At 41.3% G+C, this 27,212-nt stretch overlaps 2 protein-coding genes and 1 long non-coding RNA gene across 7 annotated transcripts in view; 2 read left to right on the top strand and 1 right to left on the bottom strand.

Annotated features, from left to right (window-relative positions):
* PLAG1 (PLAG1 zinc finger) overlaps nucleotides 1-8,727 on the top strand; it is a 47,681-nt gene extending 38,954 nt beyond the window's left edge. For 3 of the 4 annotated variants that reach the window (XM_053987862.1, XM_053987869.1, XM_053987878.1), the window contains exons 2-4: nucleotides 2,073-2,172; nucleotides 5,976-6,334; nucleotides 6,930-8,727. In XM_053987862.1, the coding sequence (XP_053843837.1) occupies nucleotides 6,093-6,334; nucleotides 6,930-8,193 (1,506 nt within the window). In that variant the 5' untranslated portion in view covers nucleotides 2,073-2,172; nucleotides 5,976-6,092 and the 3' untranslated portion in view covers nucleotides 8,194-8,727. The remainder of the gene's footprint in view (nucleotides 1-2,072; nucleotides 2,173-5,975; nucleotides 6,335-6,929) is intronic. The other variant, XM_053987888.1, reaches the window with a different exon arrangement.
* Nucleotides 8,728-13,622: 4,895 nt separating this feature from the next.
* LOC128817020 (uncharacterized) lies at nucleotides 13,623-18,622 on the bottom strand. 2 transcript variants are annotated; one of them, XR_008440074.1, is made up of 4 exons: nucleotides 17,636-18,622; nucleotides 17,431-17,540; nucleotides 17,168-17,253; nucleotides 13,623-13,962 (listed from the first exon to the last, which is right to left on the bottom strand). It is a non-coding gene; the product is annotated as an uncharacterized LOC128817020 (long non-coding RNA). The 2 variants fall into 2 exon arrangements; XR_008440073.1 differs by having other exon boundaries at nucleotides 17,431-18,622.
* Nucleotides 18,623-20,521: 1,899 nt separating this feature from the next.
* MOS (MOS proto-oncogene, serine/threonine kinase) lies at nucleotides 20,522-24,261 on the top strand. The gene has a single exon (XM_053995090.1). It carries the CDS (start codon nucleotides 21,672-21,674, stop codon nucleotides 22,719-22,721), a length of 1,050 nt encoding a protein of 349 aa, XP_053851065.1. The 5' UTR covers nucleotides 20,522-21,671; the 3' UTR covers nucleotides 22,722-24,261.
* Nucleotides 24,262-27,212: the final 2,951 nt, after the last annotated feature.

Genomic DNA, 27,212 nt, shown 5'->3' with positions numbered 1-27,212 from the left:
GCTTCTGAGAAAGGTGTTCTAGAAATCAGCATTATCATGGACAACTTTTGTCTTCTGTACATAAGGAAAAGTCTTTTATCCAATAGCATGCTTATTGTTGCAAAGCATAGAAATTATTTTATCTTTTCACTTAATCCTGTCAAACGGAGTAAATGTTTTCATTATTCATACAGATGTAGCCTCTTTTGTGTGTACATTGTTGAGCTCTTTATGTAAGAATGGCCCTGTAGAAATTGAGATCCCACTAATTGTAGGTGTAGCATTGCCCTCACCTGGATCCACTGCATTGTGATTTTGCTGTATTCGTAAGATAATGAATGAGAGTACCTGACTGTCCTCCTTCATTCTCCTCAGCTCCTGTTCCTTTAGCTACATCTCGTGTTTATCTTGTTTATTTACTTGTTCCAGTTGCTTCATTTTCCCCTGATTCCATAGTCCTTCCATGTCTCTAGTGGCCTGTCCCTGAGGTCATCTGCTTTTTGCTAGAGTGACTTTAGATGTGTGATGAGCATTGAGGACTATAAACACTTAAGAGAAAATGTTAAATGCCACTGAGAGGACTTGATAATATTTTAACAGGATTTGTTGGGGTCTTTTTTCCAAACAGGAAATAGTCTGTAAATGTGAATAGTGAAGGAGCTAAGTCCATGAGGACTTAGTCCATTACATCTATGTGTCTGTCTTAAATATTGTCTACCTAACAATAGTAGTACATTAGTAGAAACACTTAACAGTAGTAGTACCTCAGTAAAAACATGTGGGGAATTAAATTCTTCCTTTGTGATAGTGGAAGATGTTGAGATGGACATTGCAGGGGAATGGATTTATAAGGGTCTTGCTGGGAGAGGAGATAAGGAGTCATCATCATTTTCTCCCTTAAACAAGATGATTTGGGAACCCCAAAAAGTGGAGTTGAGGGTTGTGCTCATTAGTTGAAAACAGAACTTTTTCTTTGAGTACTGGAGCTGTTTCTGCTTCCTGTTTGTGTGTACATAGCCCCACATAAATGTTCCTCAGCCATCAGAGAGCTTCAGTCAGTTGCTCTTAAGCACTTCTGACATTAATAGGTATTTAGGAACATCTGTTTGCTCACATTCACACTCACCAACAGAGGATGCTGGGGCTGTGCAGAGCTGAACTTGGTATCAAAAGGAAGAATGATTTCTGGAATGAATAGGAAGCCAGAAGGGAAAATGTTTTGTGTGGGGGGAAATGTTACATTACTACAGGGCTCCTGCCAAACAGCTTCAGCCTGCTGTGGGGTATAGGGCTTTGCCCTTACACATCTGGAAGAATTGGACAGGATAAACCTCCCCATTACAAAGAGGCACTGAACATGTTTTCTGTGTATACCTGTGTCATCCAGGAGGCCTTCTAGCAAGACAAGGAAGACTTGCTGCAAATTTACAAAAGGATGATGGCAGGGGAAAGGGAGATACAAGGGAAATTCCAAAAAGGCCCTCTCAGTTTGCTCAGGCATACCTAGACTTGCCCTCCTTTGGGATTTACCTTTAGCATGTTGATCATTAAGAGGTTTTATTATTTTTTTAAAATTAATTTTATTTTCCTTTGCAGGTCACCTTTTAAGCTGCTATTTCCTGTATAATTAAGCAGAATGAAGGCATTAGGTTCTAGTAAAGTTGGGCCTAATCCAGAATCTTCTCTTATTCAGTCCTTTCTGAGTAAGAAACTCAAGTCTGGGCCCAGCATTTCACATGTTTTGCTGTTGCATCTAAATTATTTGTGGTCTGTGGATTTTTACTTTTTTTAACTATATGAAAACTCCTTTGCTTTTGTCTAATTTTATCTCTTTATGTGTCACTGTCCAGCATAGCATTAGTTGAAATTATGTAAGTATACTGCAAATTGAAGTGCATAATTGTTACTGATAATGCAAGAATGATTCCTACAGTTTATAATTAACAGTATATAATGTTCTGTGCATGGGTTGGATCTGTCCCTGTTAACTTTTCCTTTCTGATTCTTTCCAATCCCTGGTCTTGCCGCATCACAGTCTTTATGAATGCACTGGTTTTGCTGGAGTCTAGTCCATTGTTCCTTTTGTTTTTCAGACCAGTAAAAATGGGAAGTACTGGATTCTGGTTTCCTCCAAGAAGAGTCAGCGGAACTGGTTAAGACCAAAATCTGAGGACTTTAGTGGGCAAACATCAGGTGTGCATTGAACAGAGGCTGCTTAAATCCTCTTTAAATATATGCTTCTTTAAAAATAGTATTATATATAAGCTTTTGTGTAATGTGTTTGTTATATTTGATACTGCATATAATCATTCATCCTGCAGTTGTGAAAGCACCAGTAAGAATGTGGATTTTAAGTGATAATATGTTGAGACACAAGCAGGCAATATTACTCATAAAATTCTTTCAGCTGGTCTTTGGAAAATTTAATATTTGAGGATCAGTGGTTTTTAAAAATTTTATCTCCATTGCTCAGTCTATATATCCACACCCAAAAAAAAGGAAAAAAAGTGATTATTTGCTCTTCAGAGATCAGTACTGGCATTCTTAATTGCCTCACCTATTGAGAAGTGATACTGAGATAATAGTGCATACGTGTTTTTTAATAAGACTCTGTCATTGTCAAAGATTGGATCCACACTATATTTGTTCTAATCATGCATTTTTAAGGACACTTAAACACAGTTCAAAGTCAGCTTAATTAGTTTTGATCGTAGAGGAACAAAACCCAAATTTTTCGTCCCTGTGAGTGTTCTGACTTGCACAGCAGCTAGGTCACCTGAAATTTTGGAGAAGAAAACAGTGATCTTATATTGGCCTGAATATAGGATGGTCTCCAGCCTGAGGTGTGATCTTTGCATTGAGAAAAGGAGTGAGAAGTTGTCAGATGTTAATTTGTTAAGCTTAATATGCTGTTTCGTAACGAAGGCTGCTATTGGCATCACATCAGATTCACCCTTCTGCATGGCCTCATGTCCTGCATCTCCCCAGCTTGATGCATGTTCCATTCCTTCCCACCCACCCCAGTGTTACCAGCTCACCCCTATCGTCATGTCCTTAGATATTCCCAAAGCCTATGCAGCACACCCTGAGCCTCCCTAGCCCTACACCCCATCCCTCTTCTGTCCACTCTCCCTCCCTGTGGTGGCTCATCCTCTTTCCATGTATCTTTCTTGCTGTCCCCGCTTCTCTTGTCACTGTCTGGGCATAGACTCCACTTGCTGCTGAGCCAAAGTAGCGCCACTCTCGTGCAGCAGACTGTGGAGACTGTTCCCTTGCCTTTTCTGCTAATCCTGACTTCCCTGTCACAAGCTAGGTATGGATTTGGCAGGGGGGGCAGAGGGGCTTGATCCCTCATACCCCATTGAGGCTGTAAGTGTGCCCTGGCCATGTGGTGAGGGCTGTGACTGCTGTGCTCTCAGCTCTGTGTGATGGGTTCATGCAGGTGCCTGTGTGGTATAAAAGTACTCTGTGCAAGTGTAGGTCAGGTTGGATTTTTTGTCTCCCCCCCGAACTTCATTTGTCAGATTAGACTAAAACAAAATTTCATTCTACATTCAGGCCAATATGCACTGAAGACCAGTGTGCTCATTAACAGAAGAACAAAATTAATTTTATTACTGGATTTTGGTTAAAGCTTATATTAAAATAAAAAACTTTCAATCAACAGATATATCACAACTTTGATGTGAATCAGACTCTCCTTTTGATTACATTGGTGGCTTCATTGAAGTCTTTAGAACTGGTCTTCATTTACTTTTATTGAAAAAAATTATTGCTCTTAGGTTTCCAAACAACTGTTCTTTATGAACTAGAATTGGTGAACTAGATTGTTGATTATGAGACAGAAAATAAAATTAAGCTGATACTTTGAAGACCTGTGCATTTTCCCACTCATGGAACTGATGTCTCCAGGCTTCATCCCACGAATGGGAATGAGTTTGAGACAAATCTGAAATCAAGAGAGTCCTTAAAGAAATGCCTTTCCTCTCAATAGGTATCTTTAAAAGAAGTTAGTGTTTCCTTATGAAATTTAAGGGAATAAGGTGGTCTTGCAAAACTGCTTGTTTAAAGGAGGTAGCATAGTTTAACCTGTCATTCAAGGACTTTAAGGTTGAAAGGAAGCAGATTTCCATCTTGGTGTGCCAGTACTTCTCTCCTCCTTTAAAGACAAGGGAAAATGGGGAGGAGGGAGGAAAAGGCTTAGACAAAGACATACTCTGTGTACACATTTCAAATGGAGGATTTCAAATGGAGGTCTGAGGATTTCTTAAAATGCAGACATTAAAGAGGCACTTCCCCTTCTTCCTCTCCCTGCTTCTCTTCTCCTGCCATGCATAGAGGAAAACACAGGCTTTCCTTCCTTCTCGCTTTCTTCCAGAACCTTGCTAGGGCACTTGCAAGGACCGTGTTGTTATCCCCGCGGCACACCTGGGCGCTGCTCTCCACTCCTCTCTGGAGCAGTTGGCTCCCTCCATCTCTGCTGAGCCTCAGCAGGGGTGAGAGGACAGCTCAGGCCGGGGCTCCCTCCCAGCTACCCGGCCTCCCTCCCTGCCAGCAGGGAAGAGGCCGGTTTGTTTTCCAGGGAGGTGGTGTTGGGCTGGAGCAGCTGCAGCCTGGTGGTGCCTGCCCGGCTCCAGCTGCCCAGCTCCACCTGTCCCAGCAGCTGCGGCTTCCCCGGCCCTGCTGCCAGGGCTGTGGCGCTGCCCGGACACCGAGCCCTGGCCCGGCCGCTGCCCGGCCCCGGTGCCGCCCGGCTCGGCCACCTCCTGCGCAGCTGCCCCAGCAGAGACCAGAGGGGACAGCAGCTGCCAGCCGTGACACCGGGGCTGGGGGTGGGTAGTGGCACATTCAAGGGAGAAAAGCTAAATTTTGGGGCTTTCCAGCCCTCAAAAATGCTTGCATTGAGTGCTGCCCTGCTGTCCTCCTTGTCCCTGCTGCTGCAGACCTCACGCTCCACCCTTCCCACTCTGGGTAGCACAGGATTTTGGTATCTATAGTAGCAGTTGTGCTCCAAGGATGAAGCAAAGCTGTCAGCAACCCCTGACAAAGGAGGGCTGTTGAGTGCCCTGTGGTGGCAGGTGCCCAGTTGCCACTATATGATACCAGATGACGAATTTAAAACTTCTCACCCACAAGTGAGACACAAGGATCACGTCACGCACCTCCTTACAATGAAAGCCTCCGGCTTAGTTGACATTTTGCTGTGCCACAGGGGCAGGACTTGGAGCCTCCATCCTGAGCTAGCCTGAGTCTGAATGCTTATAGCCTTCGTGTCTCACAGGGTAGCATGAGGAGGCTGGGGGTCTCCAGCACTGGGCTGATAAAACCCTGACCTGTCTAATCTAACCCTAATCTGTTGGACTTCTGCCATTCAAGTCTCTGTTAGCAGAGGGTGAGTTTACAGGAGAATTTCACCTGTGTTAGGCATCATTGGCAGTGCATGCATTTTGCCAGAGTAGATGCGTAGATGTGCAGTAATCACGGGGAGGGAGGTATATCCAAAAGGGAACATGAGCTTTGCCCTCCATAGTGTCTGCATGGGTACTGCTGTGTTTTGTGCAGGCTTTCAAACATTTTGAGGCTTACAGGCTTTGATAGTTGTGTGTATGTGGGGGGGGGGAGGGGGGCGGTGATGTCTGTGCAAACACCACAGGCACGGCTATAATTCCTTTGAAATCGGAAGCTGCCAAAAGGTGCCTGGGTAGGTAGGGTCTTTGCCTGATGCCTTCCTTAATCTGACAGAAACTCTGCTGTTCTCCATCAGTGCTTGAGGGGAAAGTTGTGAGGTGTGATTTCAGGGCATATGTGGATCTGTTCATCCTGAGCAATGCATTTTAAGAGTTGCAGCAAATAGTATAAAGAAACCTGTAGGTATTACATTAGACCAGCTGAACCTAACTTTATTTTTAAGTTTTATTCAGAAGCATCACATAGCAAGTAAACTTCAAAATCTAAGTTTAGTTACAAACTAGTTGTTTCTTATTTTTTTTTTCCAGTCCCCTTTTGCTTTCTTTTACGACCACATGAAACTTGAGAAGCCATCTAAAGCTAAATCATTTAGTGGAGTTGGGCAATTCCCAAGTGTCCAACAAGAAGGCCTGGTTTAGGCTGCGATGGCCACTGTCATTCCTGGTGATTTGTCAGAAGTAAGAGATACCCAGAAAGTCCCTTCAGGGAAACGTAAGCGTGGTGAAACCAAACCAAGAAAAAACTTTCCTTGCCAACTGTGTGACAAGGCCTTTAACAGTGTTGAGAAATTAAAGGTTCACTCATACTCTCACACAGGAGAGAGGCCCTACAAGTGCACACAACAAGACTGCACCAAGGCCTTTGTTTCTAAGTACAAATTACTAAGGTATTAAACTCTATTTATCTTTCAGATTATATTATCTATTTTATGTTGGCCGTGTTAAGCCGTGTAAAAGTATATATTTCTGTACGCCTTCAGCTGATTGCAGAGAGGATGTGTTAATTAAAGTAGCGATTGGATTGTTTCTAGAATTCTAAATTACCTAAGTTTGCAAGCTAATGTCTTTGATTTTGTTTCTTAATTTGTTTTCTGCTTTTGTTTTCTGTTTGTTTGTTTTTGTTTTGTTTTGTTTTGTTTTTAATGAGGGTAGAATTTTCATTTGTATAAGGAATTGTCACAAGAAAAAGAGTATGGACTGAAAGTTCTTTGGCTATGGACTTTTACACGAGTACTTTCATACTTGCCCATATACCCCTGTTACCGTAGCTAAGACCCACCAAAACTAAAGTGTCAATTTAAGAGAAATGGCTCGCGTTTTGCTATATTTAAATTTGTCAAACTGTCTTTGTAGTGTCATGCTTTCAGTTAAAAGGTTCTGTTGCAAAGCAGCCCTTAGTGTAGTATTTAGCTGCCATTAAAAAATGAGCACATGTGTTTTTTGATCAAAATAATTACTTACAGAATATATCTGTGTTTAAAGGCATATGGCTACTCATTCTCCTGAGAAAACCCACAAGTGTAATTATTGTGAGAAAATGTTTCACCGAAAAGATCACCTAAAGAATCACCTACATACACACAATCCCAACAAAGAGGCCTTTAAGTGTGAAGAATGTGGAAAGAACTACAATACCAAGCTTGGGTTCAAACGTCACCTGGCTTTGCATGCTGCAACAAGTGGTGACCTCACCTGTAAGGTATGTTTGCAGACTTTTGAAAGCACAGGAGTGCTGCTGGAGCACCTAAAAACTCATGCAGGCAAGTCGTCGGGTGGAGTGAAGGAGAAAAAGCACCAGTGTGAACACTGTGATCGTCGGTTCTACACCCGAAAGGATGTCCGCAGACACATGGTAGTGCACACTGGAAGAAAGGACTTCCTCTGTCAGTACTGTGCACAGAGATTTGGGCGGAAGGATCACCTCACGCGCCACATGAAGAAAAGTCACAACCAAGAACTTCTGAAGGTCAAAACAGAGCCAATGGACCTTCTAGATCCCTTTACCTGCAATGTTTCTGTGCCTATTAAGGATGAGCTGCTTCCAGTGATGTCTTTACCTTCCAGTGAACTGACATCAAAGCCATTTACAAACACTTTGCAATTAAATCTCTACAACACTCAGATTCAGTCCATGCAGAGTTCTGCATCTGCACACCAAATGGTTGCCACATCGTTACCATTGGGAATGCCTTGTCCAATAGATATGGAGTCTGTCCACCCTCCTCACCAGCTGTCGTTGAAATACCCACTCGGTACTACCTCATACTCAATTTCTATGCCTGAAAAAGAACAGCCATTGAAAGGGGAAATTGAAAGTTACTTAATGGAGTTGCAAAGTGGTATGCCTTCTTCATCCCAGGATTCTCAAGCATCTTCATCAAAACTAGGGCTGGATCCACAAGTAGGGCCACTAGATGATGGGTCTGGGGAAGTTTCCCTTTCCAAGGGCTCCGTTCCTATTAGTGAACCTCTAAACACCCCATCATTGGACTTTTCTCAGCTGTTCAACTTCATACCTGTAAATGGCCCTCCCTATAATCCTTCTGTTTCAGTGGGAAACCTCGGGATGAGTTATACGCAAGAGGAGGCACATTCTTCTATGACTCAACTTCCACCACAAACCCAGGATCCACAAGATCCTAGCAATAGTATAGGTCTTGGGTCTCTGCACTCATTGTCAGCAGCTTTCACAAGCAGTCTAAGCACAACCACCACCCTACCACGATTTCATCAAGCTTTCCAATAGGATGTACAAAGCTGGCTTTTTAACTGTCTATTTGTAGAAATGCCTTAGGTGACCATTTTTAACTTAGTGCCTACTATAAGACATTATAAATTCTCTGCTTTTGTACAGTACCAATCTCATGAAGCCAGTAAGAAATTTAAATTAACTTTTTTAAAATGTTTTGAAAGTGTTTATTCTCAGCTGTGTTTACTTTGGTTTGTTGTTTTTTTTTAAACAGTCTCATTGTATTGTTTTCATTTTCACTGCCAATTTACACATTTAAAATGTTCAGTAGAAAGTCATCCCAAGCAAACTCACAACACTCATCCCGTTTTTAAAACTTTTTCAACCATACCAGCTATTCTGTTTTATTGATGTCAGTGCTAGAACTGCCACTTTTACCTTTTAATATATTTTACTATTTGCAAATAATCAACTTAAAATATGTATCACAAAAATTCCTGAGATTTGGGGAAAAAATTCTCCAGTCTGTTTCCAAACAAATCCTCTTCCCAAATGGTGACACATCTGACCTGTTCTCTAATGACAAATCTAAATTTTTAAAATAAATATAGAATTCAGATTTTTCTGAAAACTTGTGTGTGTATATATAGAAGTCCATATATACACATGTACATATATATAACATTTTGACTTGTATTAAAGTCATTATAAAAGTTGTTAAGAATTTTGCCATTTTCTGGCTTAAATTTTGGTGGCCTGTTACGGATAACAGAAGAAAAAAAAACTAGTATAATTCTCTAAAATTAGGGCTGAACAGAATTTCGACAGAGAATCTCTGCTTGCCTAAATGACAGATGTTTCAAGTTGAATTTGAAACTGTTGCTCTGCTTTCGTGACTCTGGTATAGGGAAACAGGCAAAATTAATTGCTGATCTTGAAATATAAAAGAGTAATGTAGTAATGCAGAATATTTTGTCACAGTTTTTGTTTTAATTCTTAACTTGCTGTTTTTTCTCTTTAGTAGGATAGAAAGAGTACTGCATAGGAACCTTCCAGTAGTGTGTTCACGTTTGTAGGTGTCAGTCTTCTCCCCGCTGCCACCGCCAAAGGGTGGATCAAGTCCAGCCAGAAAGTGTGTACCTATTTTCAGTTCAAAACTAGTGTGCAGTCAGAAAGTGAATGTAAATTTGCAGCTACCAGTTTGTTTTGTTTTGTTTTTATTGGAGTGATCTTTTCAGTTGTGTTACATGGTGTGTTATGTCCTCCTAAGCAACAAGTTAGCTGTTAATCACACTTTCTACACCTGGGTACTTGGTTAGGGACTTTTTGCCCATTGCCAAGATTTAAAGACAGGACTCTTAGGAGTGAAGTAAAAGCATATTGCTTACACCACTTTTACCTAATGCAATATATATTCTATTCCCCAACCCCTAATAACCAAAAGAGGAAAAAAAAAACCTAAAAAAACAACCAACCCTGTGATGCATAAAAGCAAACTAGATTTGCTGTAATTCAACAATAGCATTATTTTCCTTGTCATTTTTGTACAAGGAATTAAAAAATGGAAATCGAGTACATTAGTATCTCTCAAACAATAATGAGAATTGATATAAGGTTTTAAGTGGTTAAACTAAATATACTTCACAGAAACAAAAGTTGCTCCCATTTAAGGAGCTCATGCTCCAGATGTTTTATCAGTAGCTCCTACTGTTTTTTTTAATGCTAGGAGCAATATGCAGGTGTAGTTTTACTATTTTATACATATGTGTATTTAAATTTTATTACTGAAAAATAACATTTTTATAAATGTGTTTGTGTTCCAAAGGCATTAAAATAAGGATGTATTAATAAGGAAAATACCTTTTGAAATTCTGCAAACTACTCTTAGATTTTGGGTTTAGGAGCACGTTATCTCAAAGTGGGCATTTAGCTCTGCTTCACGACTGCTTCCTCTGGTTTCTGTGAAACAGATTGCTCACTTGCTTACATCTTCAGTTGAATGATTTGTTCAATATTGCTTTTTTTCCATTCACCTTTCTAAAGGAAAGAAAAACACAGATGAACAGAGCACAAGCTGAATGCAACCGAATGTAGCTCTAGTTTACATGAACGACCGTAACGCATCTAAGAAAAACTTGGGTTTATTCTCGATCCTTAACCTGAGATGAAGATAAATGGACTTAATTCCTGCAGTGGGTTATGTCCTGTGTGGAGCCGAGCATCTGCAACTTTCCTTGCAGCAGAGGAAAGCTGTGAGTGCTTGTCATCTCGCAGCTGGCCCAGCAGTGTGACCGGGCAGCGCTGCCCTCCCTGGGCAGCCTCTGGCACACAAATTTCCAGTCTAGAGCTACCTGTTATTGGCCCCAGCTGCTGAAAGACTTCGTAAAAACCAAAACCCACAGAGATTTCGCCAACACCCGTTTCTTAGTGCGTAGCCAGAACTCTTACTACTTTCTTCGTGCCTTAGCTTCCTGAAAAGGGATTGACATTTCACTTGGAGTTAGATATACATTTCACTTGAGAAATAGAGACCTCAGACAAGATATTGAACCTCATTCAGTCAGGGTTTCAGTGGGTGGCTGCACCCAGGGTGTTTGCAGCTTAACTAGGATGTAGGGTAACATGGAAGCAGACTGACCCTTTAAGTAATACCAGCACCACCAGAGTGCTTTTGAGCATCGCTTAGGCAGAGTCAATATTGGCCACTATGAAACCATAGTTTTTAAATCCCGTTTTCTTGATTTCCCATGGATTCTTGGTGGGAGGGGGGAGGGCTGGCTGATCAGGCACCACTCTTTGTGCAACTTCTAAACTTCTAATAAGGTTGTTTTGTTTTTTTTTTTTTTTTTTAAATATATATATTTTTGTGTACTTGTTGCTTGTGCTTTATTTAGTAGTAAATTGTGGAATAGAGTGATTTATTGTTAATTTGGCAGTAGCGGTTTTTAAAAACCATATACTGACTGAAACATGAGCCAGAGCTGATTGCTTTATTAAGCTAATAATGAATGTTAAGAGTACATATTTTCAGGATCATTTGCCTAGTGAGCTAAACTTGTATTATAGGCCAATATTTTTTAAAATAAAGCTTGGTCAACCTCTATGTTACACATATTACAAGATATAGCACTTTCAAAAAGAAAACCTAAACCTTTTAAGAAAATTTCTTACAGGTTATGCTTTTTATTATAAAACCTTTTATTATGATTTGTTTCAAGTGCCATTAGATTACATATATGTAGGCCTTTGGTATAATGCTTTGTGTACAAAATGGTAGACATTGTAATTTTAAACAGGTACATTTTTACAGTGTTTTCTTATCAATTTGCTATATTGCACAGAACCAGTGTGTCTTTCTTAAGGGTTTTACAATGGTTTTTACTAGGTTTACATGTTTCAAACTACACTGTCTTCTACTGCCATTTTGAATACCAGTCAAAAACAATTAGGAGTTTGTCCTCACCGTTTGCAACCTGTCTTCTGGAGTTCTTGATGGTAAACTTTGTCAAAAATATTTAACATGCAGTATTTGATACAGATTTTTTTTTTTAATCACATCCTATCATCGCTATGCTGCTGTCTGAAGTTAACTTTGGGCCTGATCCTGCATCTGTAAATGCTATGGGGATCCTGCATCCTTTGTTATGTCTGTGTCATACACTGGTTTAGCAGCGTCTCCTGTATTCTTCTCAGTCTATAGATAAGCCTCTGAAATATATGTACTTATCTGATATGTAGTAAACCATTATAGGCTTAGCTGCCTGTCCTGCTTCCCCCCAGTGTACAGTTTAAACCACAGCTTACTTAGCATCATGCTCAACTTACAAGTAATGCCACAGTAGTTCAAAATGTGTTTGGGTAGTCCCAAAGCTTTTATGCAATAAGGGTGTCTTACTTTTGTTGGAAGGCAGTGTCTTTTGATAACAGTTATCTAGCCCTGGAAGTGACACAGAACTATTGCTAATCATATGTAAACACTTTTCAGTATAAGCTTCAGTGGTACAGTTGAACCAGAGTGAATGTTTATCTCCTCAGAAACACTCCTGCAATATTGTTATATTGGATCATGCTGCTAATGTAACTTGGGATACAACTCCTCTCATGGTGCTACAAACCTCCCTGTCTCATTCAGATGTATTTTTACCCATAGAAAAAAAAGGACTATACTAGACCTATAGTTGTATGATATATTTTTATACTGTGACTTAATTTGTCATTAATGAACTTTGTGCAACACCACAATGTATTCATATGCACTTGCAAAAGTAAAATTTTGGACATGCAAATTTAAACGCTGACAAGCCCAGCTCTTGTTCACAAAAATAGGTGACTGCTAGTTAATGTTAAATGTGGGCTTTTTATATGGTGTGGAGTGAAGAACATACTATATGTTACTAAAAGCCTTAGACAAAAACTGGGAAGAGTATATTGGTGAATGATGTCACACCCAAACCTGACTCAGATTGCTGAAATTATATTTTTAGCTAGTGGAAAAACTGTTTGGACTTGTATGCTAAAATGTTTTTAATGATAAAAGTTTTGAGTCAAAAAAAATAGAGGGAAAGAAAAAAAAAAAAGAACACAGAAAACCCTGCATTCCAGACTGAATTTGTATATGTTTCTTGCATTTAAAATTGCTATCCTGTGATATGGGAAATTGAGTTGCTTATCATGTATATGTACTTTAAAATGTATTCACAAACTACTGTTGTATTTGTATAAAATATAGACAAAAAGATTGCATATATATTTTTGTGTATAAGCTCTGTAAAATAGCAATCACGTTATGAAGCTGCAGCAGAACTTCATTTTAAACATTCACATCCAAAGAAACAGACTATTTATTGTCCACATACCCTGATTATAAAATATACCTTGCTGCTATTAAACAATAGTGCTGCAGCTTCTTGTGGCCTACAGTGTTATGTTTGCTGTACAAAAATATGTGAACTCCACAAAATATATCAATAAAATTACAGAATGGTTTTAGTTAATGAATAATTTATGCCTGGCATTTCAATAGATAATCTTGATCTGCATGTTTGGGATTGCAGGAAGTAATTACAGAGTCCATCCAATGTTGCTGAGAGTAGTTTGCAAAGTAACTGTCATTATAATTTATGACTGGTAAAATGTCAGTTTTTCAAAAAATCTTAAGGCATAAATACCTGCATTTCATGATTTCACCAAGGAACAAATTGGATGATGCTACTATGTCTGTGACAAGACAGATCTGAACTGAAGGAAGCAATTGAGTTTGCCATGAAATTGCATTTTGAAAGACTGAGAGACACTGGAAGGTAAGTTTGGGGTATCCATAGTGGGACCATTCCTTTGGGACACATAGGTGATTCCTCATCATTTCAGATTGGTGCAAGTCTCGCACATCGTTTGTTGTAGTTTGCAGGACACACTTCAAGGGCATGGCATGTGCTAGACACAGTGTGTGGGATGTCTCTCTGCAGTATTTCCAGGAGAAACTCAGTTGATCCCATAGATGATCCCGTAGATGTCTGTCTGGCCGTGGCACTGGCTTCTGAAGAAGCCAGGCTAATGCTTGGGGAAGAGGTGCCTCACAGCCAGACAAGCAGCCTGCACACAACTGCAGAAAGTTACATCTTGCTCATTCCACACAGGTGTTCCCTAGCATAGACTGTTTGCCAGGAAAGTAAAAGATTAGCATTTCACATTTCTTTGCTTTTTCATCTTTTTAATTTCATTTTTAATTGCTGGGAACATACTTTGTTAACATCTTCAGCGCTGTCTGGGTTTCCCTTTTGCGTTCCTCTCCTTTCCTGCTCAGATCTTGGCTTTTTAGGTTCCTTGCTGTAACCAAGTTGGAGAGAAATGATTGTTAGAGAGAGTTGGTGGCTTTTGCCTTCTCGACATGCAGACATCTTTCCTTTCTTGTGATTCCTACCCCATTCTTCTGAGCTGACTTATCACTTCTGTGCCAGTTTCTAACTTGTTTGAGAGGGTTGGCCTTGTTATATTGAGTCAAAAGCTCAACACATGCTCTATGATATGAAACACTCTGCAAAGCAATTTATAACCATGCACAAACACATTGCCCCCACCCCCACCCCCTCAAGAGAAAACCATCCCATTCACTGTGTTGCTGTCCTAGCTGGTCTCACCCACTGTTACTGATTTAGTATGTCCTCCTTCCAAGCAGATTGCCTCTAGAAATTCCATCAGTCTCTGCAATAATAGGAATGGGATTGCACAGACGACATCTGTGTGTTATAGAGAGATCTCTTGATGCAGTCCCTCCAGAATTTCCTTGTTAAATTCAGAGCCACAGACATCTTCCTTTCTCTCTCTCCTGTAACTGCCTCTTTCCAAAACTTGCATAAGAAAGTACAGAAAAATGGTTCTGTAGTATCCTCTATAGCTGCTCTTGCTGCCCTCCAGGAGTGGAAGAGGAAGGCAATTCACTTTCCCTCATTCTTTACACCTTCTTTTCCTTTTTACATACAAGCATGTCCTAGGATGAAAATGGGTTTTTTACAGAGAAATCCAGAACTTATGCAAAGCAACTGCTGGATGAGCAAGAACTGAGCAGCTACATGCTGTTGGTTTCCCAGCTTTGTAAATCAAAACATTCTAGAAAATCGGATAGAAATTAAGTTTTCCAAAGTGGCAGCTGCTGTAGTTGGCACAGCATGTATTGGTGATCATGAACAGGCAGCAAGTGGGACAGCAAGATAAACTCTGTTACAAAATCTAGTCTGTACTTAATAGTTCGAGAAGTATTTTGGAAGATTAACTGGTGCTTATCAGTGTAAGCTGGGGCCTTTAGCAAATAAACAGCAACACTGTATTTCTGTTTTGAACAACACTGGAGATAATGCTGTTTCACATGACAGACCCCAGCAGTAGTGTGAAGTTTCCAGTTCTTGCTCATATGCTATATCCCAGGTAATTCAGTATGAACTTTCTCTACTCCTAATAAAGATGTAACAGTTTGCCTGGTATTTTTATCTTTCTATACATTTATTTATTTATTTATTGGTCTGCATGTCCTCAAGTAATTAACATTTTCAGAGAAACAAGTATTTGTAAAAAATATAATGAACAATTCTGTTCTTCATTGTCATTGTTATCACTCAACCTTTTCTCATTTGGGGATATTTGTATCACAAGATGACCAGCTACAAAGCTAGTTTGCCTCAGAGGGGACTGAAGAGACATTAGCTGCCAGCTGAGCTCTCTGAAAACAGGCCTATGGTAATGCCTGCTGTGGCTGAGCTGGAAATCATTTGAATTGATCCCTTGATATTTTACCCGTGGGGCTGATTTTCACTGTTTCATCTGAACTGCCACGTACAAAGAAGAATGGTTTAGTGTCACTTTCATATGTCAGATCTCTGCTGATGTGTGTTAATTAGTGCAGAAAACCCGAAGAGTCACAGTTCCTAAAAGTCAGTACATTGCTTAAACTCAGGTGAATCTTTTGTGTGCACACATATGTGTGCATGCATGTATGCATGGGAAAGTAATCCAAGCTGGAAAAGCTGATAAATTAGTTTTAGTTGTTTTTTTTTTTTTTCATTTTGGTTTCCTCCAAAATGTTTAAGTGCAAAGTGTTTGTGTTTTACAAATCCAAAGTGAATCATATTGTTTATTAAGGTATCCCCAAATTAACACAGTGTGTGGTTTCCCAGGAAAGCTGGCAGAGCTTCTTCAACTAACTGATTAATCTATGCGAGACAGCAGTTTATCTAAAGGGTGCACAGACTCCAGTGAGGAAGGTGTTTGTCAGCTGTCCTTGTGTAGTCCTAGATACAATTTCAGCAGAAAAGCTCTATAGGCTGTTCCTCTGAAATTAGGCTCAACTCTGGCTTACTGGCTTTTGTGTTAAATTGTTACACACATGGTTAAATTGTTACACCATGGGTAAATCCTTAAAAGTTCCTTCACAAGTACTTACCATTGAAAATAAAATACAGGCTTTGTATGGTTTAGGAGTATACCATAAGTAAGCAACATCTGAGCTGTAACATAAGACTATCAAATATCAAATATTCATGACAAATAAGCACAGACTAAAGTCCCAAACTTTCTGAAGCCTCACTTGAGAATTGTCGCCTTTTATTTTGTCAGTGTTTGACTTCTTATACCAGTGCAGGGTTGCCCCATAGTTTATATGCTCTGTTCAGCTTGGGCTGAATTCAGCAGTATTTTTAGAAGAAAGTTCTGCTTACTACTGAAAGCCTTGCAATAATGTACTTGAATTGTATGATCCATTTTAATGTTGGGCTTAAAACCTTTCAACTTAAGGCAACCTCTGAGAATTTGCTGTGCCCCACCAGAATACCCAGGCCATCACTTCAGAGCCACCAAATTTAGCTGATTCTCTTGTCTGTTCCCCTCTACAACACTCCAAAGAGGTGGTGTTTGCAGAAAGCCACCACATTTGCTATGGCAGTGTATTTAATAAACATCACAGAGCTGGGTGTGATCTGTGCTAATGGGATTGTGCAAGCTGCTGGGACAGACTCATCCCTTTAGGCACCAGTTTAGGCAGCAGCATTAAATCCATGTACCTGGCAAAGCAGCAGCCTCCCAGCACTAGACTTAGCACTAATGTTACCCCCCTGGGTCCTTTGCTGTACATGATTAATTTTGCTCGTTAAGCATTGAAGCTGTTTCCTAGTCCTTAAGCTACATGTCTTAAATTCCACCACTATATTTGGCATCTCCCTGTGACCCAGCAAAGTCAGCTTTGCTTCAGGGGCAAGACTGCAAAATCAGTCTAGGACAATTTGGCTGAAAATACTGCATAAGGTGCCTGCCACATGACAGCAGTCAACCTGCCAGGATAGTTATCAGTCTTTGCATAGCTAGAAAATACTGCTGAGGGTGAGAGCCTGTAAGTTACATTTCATTGTCTTTATCCCTAAATTTGGATTCTTTTAGCATGTCACAAGGTGCTTTTTTGAAATTTTGGTATTAATCTACAGCAGCAGGTCTCAAATTGTTATCCCTTGGTCACTGAGCTCCCTGTAAATTAGCTGTGAAATCTCACCTGCCTTTCCAGTGCCTCCAGTTAAAACCTCAGTATGTTCAGGTAAGGCAAGCCATTGCTTCATGCTTTTGAACACATGGAGTAACCTTAGTGTGAGGGGAAAAAAGCATCAAACAGCTGTTTGGCAATGTGTGTTTGAAACTCGATCTTATTATTTATAAACTAGGGTTTAACCTTTTAAAATGTTTATTATTATTATGTCTCAGCAGTAAAACAGCATCACAGTTCTTGCAGATGTATTTTTTCCTTGCATTTGGGTTTACCTTTCACTGCTTTAATGAAAACTTGCTTCTGTTTGCGGTTCCAAGGTGTCATTTGTCTCACCAAAACAGCCAAACTCTGAAACATGAACTGGATTCTTTTCTGGCTTGTTCTTATAGGAAGAAAAAAAAAAAAAAATTGTTAATCAGTGCCTATCTGCAGAGCAAGCTTCTGTAGGGACTGGCTCCACACAATGCTATCACTTACACCTGTGCAATTGATCATATCAGAATTCCTTTCAGGCAACTCTGAATATCATTTGAGATCTGTGAGGTGTGGCGGGAAGCAACACTTGGACTATGAAACTCTGTGAGGAGCATGTAGGTTTATCATCAAATCCTAAACTGAGATCAGAGTGACTAACAGTAGAAGAAAAAAGAAAACTCTTGGTTACAAACAGAGAAGAAAACCTCTCAGAAGTCAGTAAACCACAGGCTATGGAACTGTCTTGCTTTGAGTAGGACTGTAATTTAAGTACTGAAGAGCTACATTTGGCTCCTTTAGCAAGGTTACAAAGTAACCTAGTAGAAACACAATGCTACCTCTGTATTGTGAGGCAGTTCTTAGAAGCCTCTGGATAGCCAAGCCTTCAAGGGATTGTTACATAGTACAACAACCAAATGTACAAATAAAGTAATCCTTGAGGAGAAGTATATAACTATACACTCCTAAACTCTCTGTAGTCAGTTCCAATCCCCAGCCGTGTCCTTCTCCTGTTTTAGACGAAACTGGCTATTAACCACAAGAGTGATGCACCTTAATAAAAACAAAACTGGTGTGTGGTACATGCCCCGTGTTGTGTTGGGTTACATCCATGCCAGCCCTTTAAGGCCCTTGGTATTGGGGCTGACTTCTCCTGTCCAGTGACCAAACAAACAGCAGTAGTAACTAAGAACAGTGGCAAACAAAGAGTTTCTATATTCCTGATATGCAAGTGAAATATGAATGGGGGAACCAAGCGATATTCTGTATTCCTTCTCATCCAGAAGCACAGACTAGGTTGGGCAGCTGGTGCAGCACTGGATGCACAGGTATGTTTTACTTGCAGAAATAAACCACAAGCTTGGAACAAACCCATTGCTGCTGCAGTTTACTGTAACTGTGAAATATTGGAGCCCGTGGGACACAGACTGTGTGCTTCCCTCCTGTCACTTGCAAAAGCTCCTATTGCATTCTGTACTGATGACTTCTGGCTCCTACAACTTCCTTTTCCCTCATGGAAAAGGCAGTGCAATGGGAGCAGTGTGGTTGGAGGCTGCTGAGGGTTGCCCTGGGGAAGGGTGGCTGGGAGGGAAGGGTAGCATGTCCCCAGCAGCCCTGCTCTCCTCTGCAGGTGGCTCCCCAGCTTCACTGGGAGCTTACCCCCCCAGCCTGTGGTAAAGCCAGAGCTAAACGGGGCTGTGAAACTTAGCACGGACGTCCCACAGCGATTGTGGCTCCTGGGAAGTCACTGGGCCAAATCACCAATGGATTACAGCAAAATAATGTTCATTAAGAATAAAAGCCTGCTTGCATTTAGATCAGATTTAATCGTGTTCACACTGAAAGACTCTGGATGTTCCATTCCTTTGGTCCTCAGCTGTAAGATCGAGGCAGGACATTAAGGTACGTTGAAGCACTCTACATCCCAAAGAATGCCCCTCTTCCTGTTAAAAAATTCAGTGTATTCCCCAAGAACAATGCAACAATGTCTACAATGGCAGGGCAAAACAGAAGGATTTCTGACAGAAAAGTGTAACAAGAAAATTACCTGAAACAGTAGCTAAAGGACAGCTGACAGATGTGGACATGGAGTTTGGAACTAATAATGTGGAAGGTCTGATATCGCCTTTCAAATGCAATTTCAATCAAAGAAATTTGGAAACAGCCCTAATCCTGTTTTATGAACATAGATTTTATTGCTGTTTCATAGCATTCACAATCATCAGAAAGGCTGCTATAATTGTCAGCTTAACAGCTCTATGCTCAGTCTTTTCATCCACACATCCTTCTACCTCTGCCTCTCCACACTCAGCTTTCCCTTTGAACTTCACTGCCACCATAACCTGGTGAAAACAGGCTTGGAGAATTCAGAGCAGAAATGTCTTTCTGGTGCTTTTATGTGCTGTATGGCACAGAAGCCCGCTGAAGAATTGGAGCCCTACTAGCACTCAGAAAACAGGCATAAAAATATTTTCTCCCTCTTATGTAGCTTCATTCACTTTCTGCAGCTTTTCATTTCCACCACTCAGCTGCCTAGAAGACATTCTCTGCAAAGATTAGAAATGAAGACTTCTACATAACAGGCTTAACATCGAAGTGCTGCTCAAGAAAGGAAAGTTAATACCTGTTGTCTCCATGGCTTATTTCACTGCATATTTAAAACTACACTAAGATCCTCTGGTCCTCCCCCACCCCCAAAACATCCCTGTGTAAGTTATGATGAGCCAGAGAAATGCCCCGAAGAGGGGGTAGCAATAGGATATTACTTGGCTGACATGCTGTACAGCGGAAAGCTCATGGGGTGTGGTAGCACCTGACGGGTCCAGGGGCCTCTTGCACTGCCACAGTCCCTTCTGGGAGGGGCCAGGGAAGAGGAGCCTTGTGTAGTCAGGCAGCCCCATCTGCAGGAACTGTCCCACCCACGGCCCTTGGAGGTCTCTTGGCATCCCTTAGTCTTTGAACTCTCAGTTGTTAACAAGTCCTATTAGCACCTATTTATCTAGATCTTCCCCAGCCTGTTCCATACTGCCAGATGATAACCCAAATTCTCCATTCCCACTCATCTGTGGTCCAAGTTTGTTCCCCTGTGAACTGCTGCAGCAAATTTATCCTGATTGTCCTAAATCTCAGTACTAGGGAAGATCTCCTTCACAGAGGAGTGATGTCTTTGAGACCCCCTAGTCCAGCTGATCGAGAGTTTAGGGACGGGCAGGAGATCACTTTGGGATATCAGTGTTAGGGTGAAAAACTGAACCCATCTCAAGGAGGAGAACACTCCAGTTCTGCTTGCACATGGCCTGGGCACCCTCTCAGAGGCCTGTGGTCTACATTATACACATCCAGATTTAAAAAAAAAAAAAAAAAAAAAAAAAAACCAAACCAATAAAAATTAAAAGAAAACACCAGGACTGCCTGCAGAGTCAGTGCTGCCCAGAGATAAACCCTGGAGAAAGAGGCACTGCCAGTCTGAAGTCCCATGGCAGAATCTGTACTGAAAAGTCTGATATCCAGAGGAAGGTTCTGAAGAGTGAGGAGGTAAGAAATGGCTCCCAAGTTTTCCAAGATACTTGTCAACATGTACAGAAAGATACTGGAATATTCAGAAATCCTTAACTGTATAGGTCCCATAAGGGTGCTCTGCTATCTGGGCAGTACTGCTGGTACCAAACACTATGGCAGTTACCATGAGCACTGCAAATATGTGAGAGGGTCAAAATTCAAAAGAGCCCTTTAAAAACCACATGAACCACTAACAGAAAAGTATGTTTCTTTGATTTCTACCAGAACAACTCTGTAAATTCAGCAATAATTTTTCTAAGAATGATCCAGAAATAAAATACACACCTGTAGTACTGCATGGAGTGTGATGGGGAAATAACTAATTACTTATGTGTAATTCTAGTTACTGTATCCAAAGGATGATACAATACAATAATTTGTCTTTATGCTGCTATTAAAGTTGCAGTACTGCATGGGCAAAGCTGAGCACCCAAACCAGTCCCCTTGCCCCCTCATGTTTAAGTGGTGGGGTCCTACAAACACAATTTTATATTTATGCCTGCCATAGCATCATCAAACATTAGCACTCACCACTGCAGCTGCTTCCACTGAGAAAGACTTTGAGCTGTTTAATGCACCTGATGCTGATCATTCCTGCCTGGAGCCGTGGTGAAATACATTCACCAGTCACTGCTTTATTTACTCCTGGGGCATTTTGCTAGAGGCATTCAATGGGCAGAGCATATTTATTTTTCTTTTGAGATTAGAAATTATGTGAAATACTTATGCATTAATAATTTTTTAGCTTTAAAATCCCTTTGCCTTGACTTTCTAGAGATTTGCTTCAGGGCTGGAGAAGGATGTTTCCAGGTGAACCTGATTTGGTTCTGACAGTTGTGACAGATGCAGTTCATTTGGGGGAGGGAGGGGAAATGGTGAAGGGAGGATAAAAGGCTTTGGAAGCTAGTTTTGAGTCCTTTCTGTCAGGGAAGCTTTCTAGTCTTCTGTCTTAGTAGCTGCCTGTTGTTTTCTCCTTCATATTATGCCATCACCTATTCCTCTTAATTGTTTTCTTTCTTTCGAGTATTCCCCCTCTGTGAATTTGCGCCCCTGCAGCAGCCCTTTAGTTATCCCTGGCAAAGAGAGCAAAAGCTTTCTGGGGGGAGCTTCTTTAGCCAGGACTCATCGCTTGCCCTCACGCTTGTCCTGGTGCTCCATTGACTGGGAGCAGCTCTGCCTCCTGCAGCCCTTAGGATCTGGGGGCTTTGGCTCCGTCTACAAAGCCACCTACCATGGTGCAACAGTGGCTGTGAAGCAGGTGAAGAAGAGCAGCAAAAACCGGCTGGCGTCGCGGCAGAGCTTCTGGGCTGAGCTGAACGTGGCCCAGCTCCAACATGATAATGTGGTACGTGTGGTGGCTGCCAGCACCTGTGCCCCAGCCAGCGACAACAGCCTGGGCACCATCATCATGGAGTATGTGGGTAACATCACTCTGCACCATGTAATTTATGGCACTGGGGATGCATGGAGACAGGGGGAGGATGATGAAGAAGGATGTGGAAGGAAGGCCCTGAGCATGGGAGAGACTGTGTGCTACTCTTGTGACATCATGACAGGCTTAGCCTTTCTGCACTCACAAGACATTGTGCACTTGGACCTGAAGCCTGCAAATGTTTTCATCACTGAGCAGGGAGTGTGCAAGATTGGAGACTTTGGGTGCTCCCAGAAACTGGAGAAGGGCTCGTCCCAGAGCGCCCATGTTTGCCAGCAAGGGGGCACATACACACACCGTGCCCCTGAGCTCCTCAAGGGGGAGAGGGTCACTGCCAAAGCAGACATCTACTCATTTGCCATCACCCTCTGGCAGATGGTCACGCGGGAGCAGCCGTACCTGGGCGAGCGGCAGCACGTGCTCTACGCCGTGGTCGCCTACAACTTGCGCCCTTCCCTGGCTGCTGAGGAGTTCCGGGAGTCACCAGTGGGCCAGACACTGCACAGCATCATCAGCTGCTGCTGGAAGGCCAATGCAGAGGAGCGCCTGCGTGCAGACCAGCTGCTTCCCAGCCTCAGGGCCCTCAAGCAGAGCCTCTAGGAAAACTCAGGATTCCTTATATTCCTTCTGTTGACTTTTCTTTCCCTCTACCCTTCCTCTGAACATAATTCATTTAGCCTCTGTGTGATCTGAAGGCTTTGTTGCTGTTTGTTATACTTGAAAAAAAAAAAAAAAGCCCCAAACTCTTTTGATATAAGAATATTATAAATAAAGAGATTTAATGAAACTGTGGGGTTTTACCCTGGAAGGGGATAGTGGCAAAGATGATGTTAGCAGACACGATTTTTTCTGGTTGATGTGTTATGTGCTGCCTTGCTCACTAGGAAATGTGATGTGCAGAAAAATTGTTGGTTGTAAGTAAGTGAAGTACAAACAAGGGTCTGCTTTTGGAAGGTTCTTTATACATAATACCTTTTGGTATTTTTAAAATGTCAAATATGAGTGGTTCTTGACACCAGCTAGGGTAGTGCATTTGAGCTTTTCCTGTTCATTTACCAAGGAATGAGTATGTATTACAAATCAGTGAATGCAGGAAAAAAAAAATACAGTGTCAGTGGTCTATTTAACTTGTTCTTAGATATACTTAATTCCAATAAATATGCTGCTTCTGATATGGAAAATGTGAACTACTCACATACCCCTTGAATTAAAGAACCTTTTTGTCAGTCTAAGGCTACTAAGAGTAAGAAGTTGCATTAACAACCTGTCCTTTTTATAAGATTTCCCTGCTACCAGTTGTATCAGTAGCAGCTTGCTAGTTGGAGCACTGTAAATTTTGAAGCATTATAAGAAGATTTTGTGCAGAATAGAGTTTAAAAAAAGGGGACAAAAGAATGGTAAAGTGAGGATTATTTTGCTTTATAATGCATGGCTCAATATTGGACAAGATACTGGAAGTACTGAAAAGGAAGTTTGCTTACAGTAGTAATAATGTTCCTCTGCTGGTGCTCAAAGCATACACTATTGAACTATCCTGTGCACTGCTTATGTCTTATCTGCTATCTTTCCTAATCTGGTTGTAGTGTGTCTGGGAAAGGAAGTGCTGTAGGCAACACTGAAGACAAAAAGCTCTGATCCCTGACTTATCAGAACTGATAATTGTACATCTGCACCCTTATCTGGAGCTGCCTGCTGTAGCTGATATTACCATTCTGCTCAAAGCCTCTGGTTCTTTTTAAGACAGGAGAAAGAGTGATGTTTCAGTCAAACTGTTTTTCTTCTTTACCCTTCCTCCCCCTTGCTCCATTCTGGGGAAAAAAAAAAAAAAAACAAAACTCCCAAAGGAATTGAGCCAGTTTCCTGATTTCTGACACACATCTGTTCTTAGCTCTGTGAAATCCTGGAAATGAGCAACTATGTGAATTTGAGATGATTCTGTAGGTCTTTATGGTATTTGGGTTGGTAATTGAAATTAATGGTTTATAAAGCATATCTAAGCTTAACTATTTCTTGGTCTTCTGTCCCCCTTAAGTGGAAATAGAAAATGCTGGCTGGAATAAAAAACCCTGAAGTAAATTCTGGAAAAAGTTTCCTGTGTTTCTCTGTCAAAATAATTACGCTATAGAACCAGAACCTTTTTTTTTTTCTGTGAGTGTTGTATAACTTATTTAATAAAGAAGTTGTTTCATAGAAGTTATAATAAATCAGCTACCTTTTGAAATGATTAGCTGAGGGCATGCAAGATAAAATTTTAGATAAAGCCACTAACGTGCCTCACCTTAACATCAAGCAATAAAAATGTTTCTGCAGCTTTCAAAAGAATAAAAAATGGAATTAATTTTTTTAGTAGTTCCTAAATGCTTGTGTTGTATTCTTTTTGTGAGTCTAGGAAGCTTGCTGCTTATACTGCTAGAAACCTGTGATTTTTTGCTTAATGATACTTTAGCATCAATGAGTGCTACTTGAGCCTCTGTGAAAAATCAAGCACCCTTCAAATTCTCTGTTGTACTTGACAGAAGGATACTGAATGGCCAAGGTCTACTCTTGAAGTATAATCAGCCCTGCAGATGTTTCTGTCAATTTTATGGAGTTCTCTTTTGGTAGTGTGAGAGAGAACTCTGCACAGCACTCAGGATGTAGGCACACCAAACTCTGCTGCCATAATGATGGTCTCTTTTTTTATTAACTTCAAAGGTCTGTTTTGTTTTTTGATTGCTAATGAGCTCTGAGTTAATACTAATCAAGAAATATTTCAAGCCTAACAGCTCAGAATCCTTGGTTCTAAGTGGTGATGGTAAGTTTGCCTGTTCATCTCACTTTACACCAATATATGAGTTTCTTTCTGCCAGTTTGTAGTTGACCTTTGCAATTAAATAACTCCACCATCAGCAATTTTATCTTCTGGCTTCCCCTCTTGTACTTCATTTCTGGATGTGCTGGGCATCAGAGGATCCCCTGAAACACCTGTGGGCACTTTCTTCTCCTGAGAGAGCTGACAGTTTTACCCCCTGTGCCTATCTTTTGACTTGTCCAGCCCCAGGTTTTCTCTCCTAAATGTGACTGCTTAGTACCTTTCAAAAGTTTGTAGTGAAGGATTTTTCAAATACCTTTGGAAACCCTAAGGGAATATATCAGTCAGTGCCTTATCAACAAGCTGTCAGTGCTGTTAAAGAGTTCCAATACAATCCAACACAACTGTGAAGTGCAATTCTTCCAATGAAAGCAATATCGGCTTCTTCTAAACCAATCATGTCTATGTATCTGTTATTTCCTTTAATATAGAATCTCCTAATGTATCTTGTACAGATGTCACTCATGTAATTAGGAAATTTATTTTTCAAAGACTTCCCTGGAATGTGATCCTGGAGAGAAGAAGGGCCAACAACGCCTAGTTGATTTTCAAGGATTGCCTTTTCCAAGCTCAATATTGGTCCATCCCCATGAGCAGGAAATCAGGTAAAGGTGATAGGATGCCTCCAAGGATAAACAAGCAGCTCCCGATTAAACTCAAGCATAAATAATAAATATGCAAGAGTTGAGAGACCAGTGTGGGGTCTGAAGCCAAGAAGATTTACTATTGGTACAGAAGGATCAGGTTAGGGAGCACTGAAACAAACAAGGCATAGGAAAGCTCATAGGCTCTGATGGGATCCATTCACAAATGCTGATTGAGCTTGCCAACGTCATTGCTAGGCAACTCTTGGCTGTCTTTGGAAGGTCATGGTGCTCAGGAGAGAATTCCGAGGTCTGAAAGAAAACAAATGTAACAACTCCTGTCTGCAAGGTGGCCAAGAAGGAGATCTGGAAAACTTACGGTCAACCTTATCTAAATCCCTGGAAAATTGGTGGAACAAATAACTCTGGAAATCAGTGCCAAACATATGAAGGACAAAAAGTGATTGGGAGTAGTCATCAGGGATTTATGAAGAGGAAATCATGCTTGACCAACTTAATTGCCTTTTGCCATGAGATTACTGGCTGCTGGAGGGCAGTGGTGGTTGCTCATCTAGACCGTAGGGAGGTTTTTAGCACTGTTTGCCATTATATCCTCACAGAGATACTGACGAAGTACTGACTAAGTAGTGGAAACTGAAAATTAGCTGAGCTACTGGGCTCAAAGGGTTGTGATCAGTGACATGAAGTCCAGTGGGAGACCAGTCATTAGTGGTGTATCCCAGAGATTGGTACTGGGCCCAGTGCAGGCTAACACCTGCATTAAAGGCTTGGATGAGAGGATGGAGCACCCTCTGCAAGTTTGCAGGTGATACAGAACTGGACAGACAATATCTTGGATGGTTGTGCTGGTGTTAGAGACATTACCAAGCTGGAGAAATCTGCTGATGGCAACCAGTGCAGGGAGCTGCAGCGTCTGGCCCGTGCACCAGGACGCACCCGGGGCCAAGCGGGCGGGAAGGAGTTTTGCAGGAAGGACCTGGAGCTGCTGGCAAACACCAAGTTGAACATGAGCGAGCAATGCACCCTTGCGGCAAAGGCGGCCAACAGCATGTGGGGTGCACTCCAAAGACTGCTGCCAGCTCTTCCAGAGCACTGCCAGAGGAGATTATTCCCCGGTGTTCACTCAGCCCTGCTGAGACACGGGGGGCAATGTTTCGCCTCAGGGCTCTGCCGGAACAAGAAAGTCATGGATGTACTAGACCAGGAATGCAGCGAAAGGCCATTAAATTGATCATAGGATTGGAACCTCTGCATGTGAGGAGAAACTGAGAGATGGGAGTGTTCAGTCTCAAAAAAGAAGGCTCAGGGGGATCTTACCAGTTTGTTGAAATACTGATGGGAGGCAGTAAAGATGGAGCCAGTGTCTTTTCAGTGCTGCTCAGTGGCAGGATTAGTTATAATTGACACATACAGAAGGACAGGAAATCCCATTTAAATGCAAGAGAAAACATTTTTACTGTGAAAATGGTCAAACACTGGAGCAGGTTGTTCAGAAGGGTTAAGGAGTCCCCATGCTTGGAGATACTCAGAACCCAGCTTAACATGGTACTGAACAAGCTGCTCTAGTTGACCCTGTTTTGGAGGGGGGTTGGACTAGACAGTCTCCAAAGTTCACTTCTAACCACTGAAGTTCTC

This window comes from Vidua macroura, chromosome 1, assembly GCF_024509145.1.
Source record: "Vidua macroura isolate BioBank_ID:100142 chromosome 1, ASM2450914v1, whole genome shotgun sequence".
Classification (NCBI taxonomy): domain Eukaryota; kingdom Metazoa; phylum Chordata; class Aves; order Passeriformes; family Viduidae; genus Vidua; species Vidua macroura.
The sequence above is the reverse complement of the archived record's forward strand: the minus strand, read 5'-3'. Positions and strand labels throughout refer to the sequence as shown.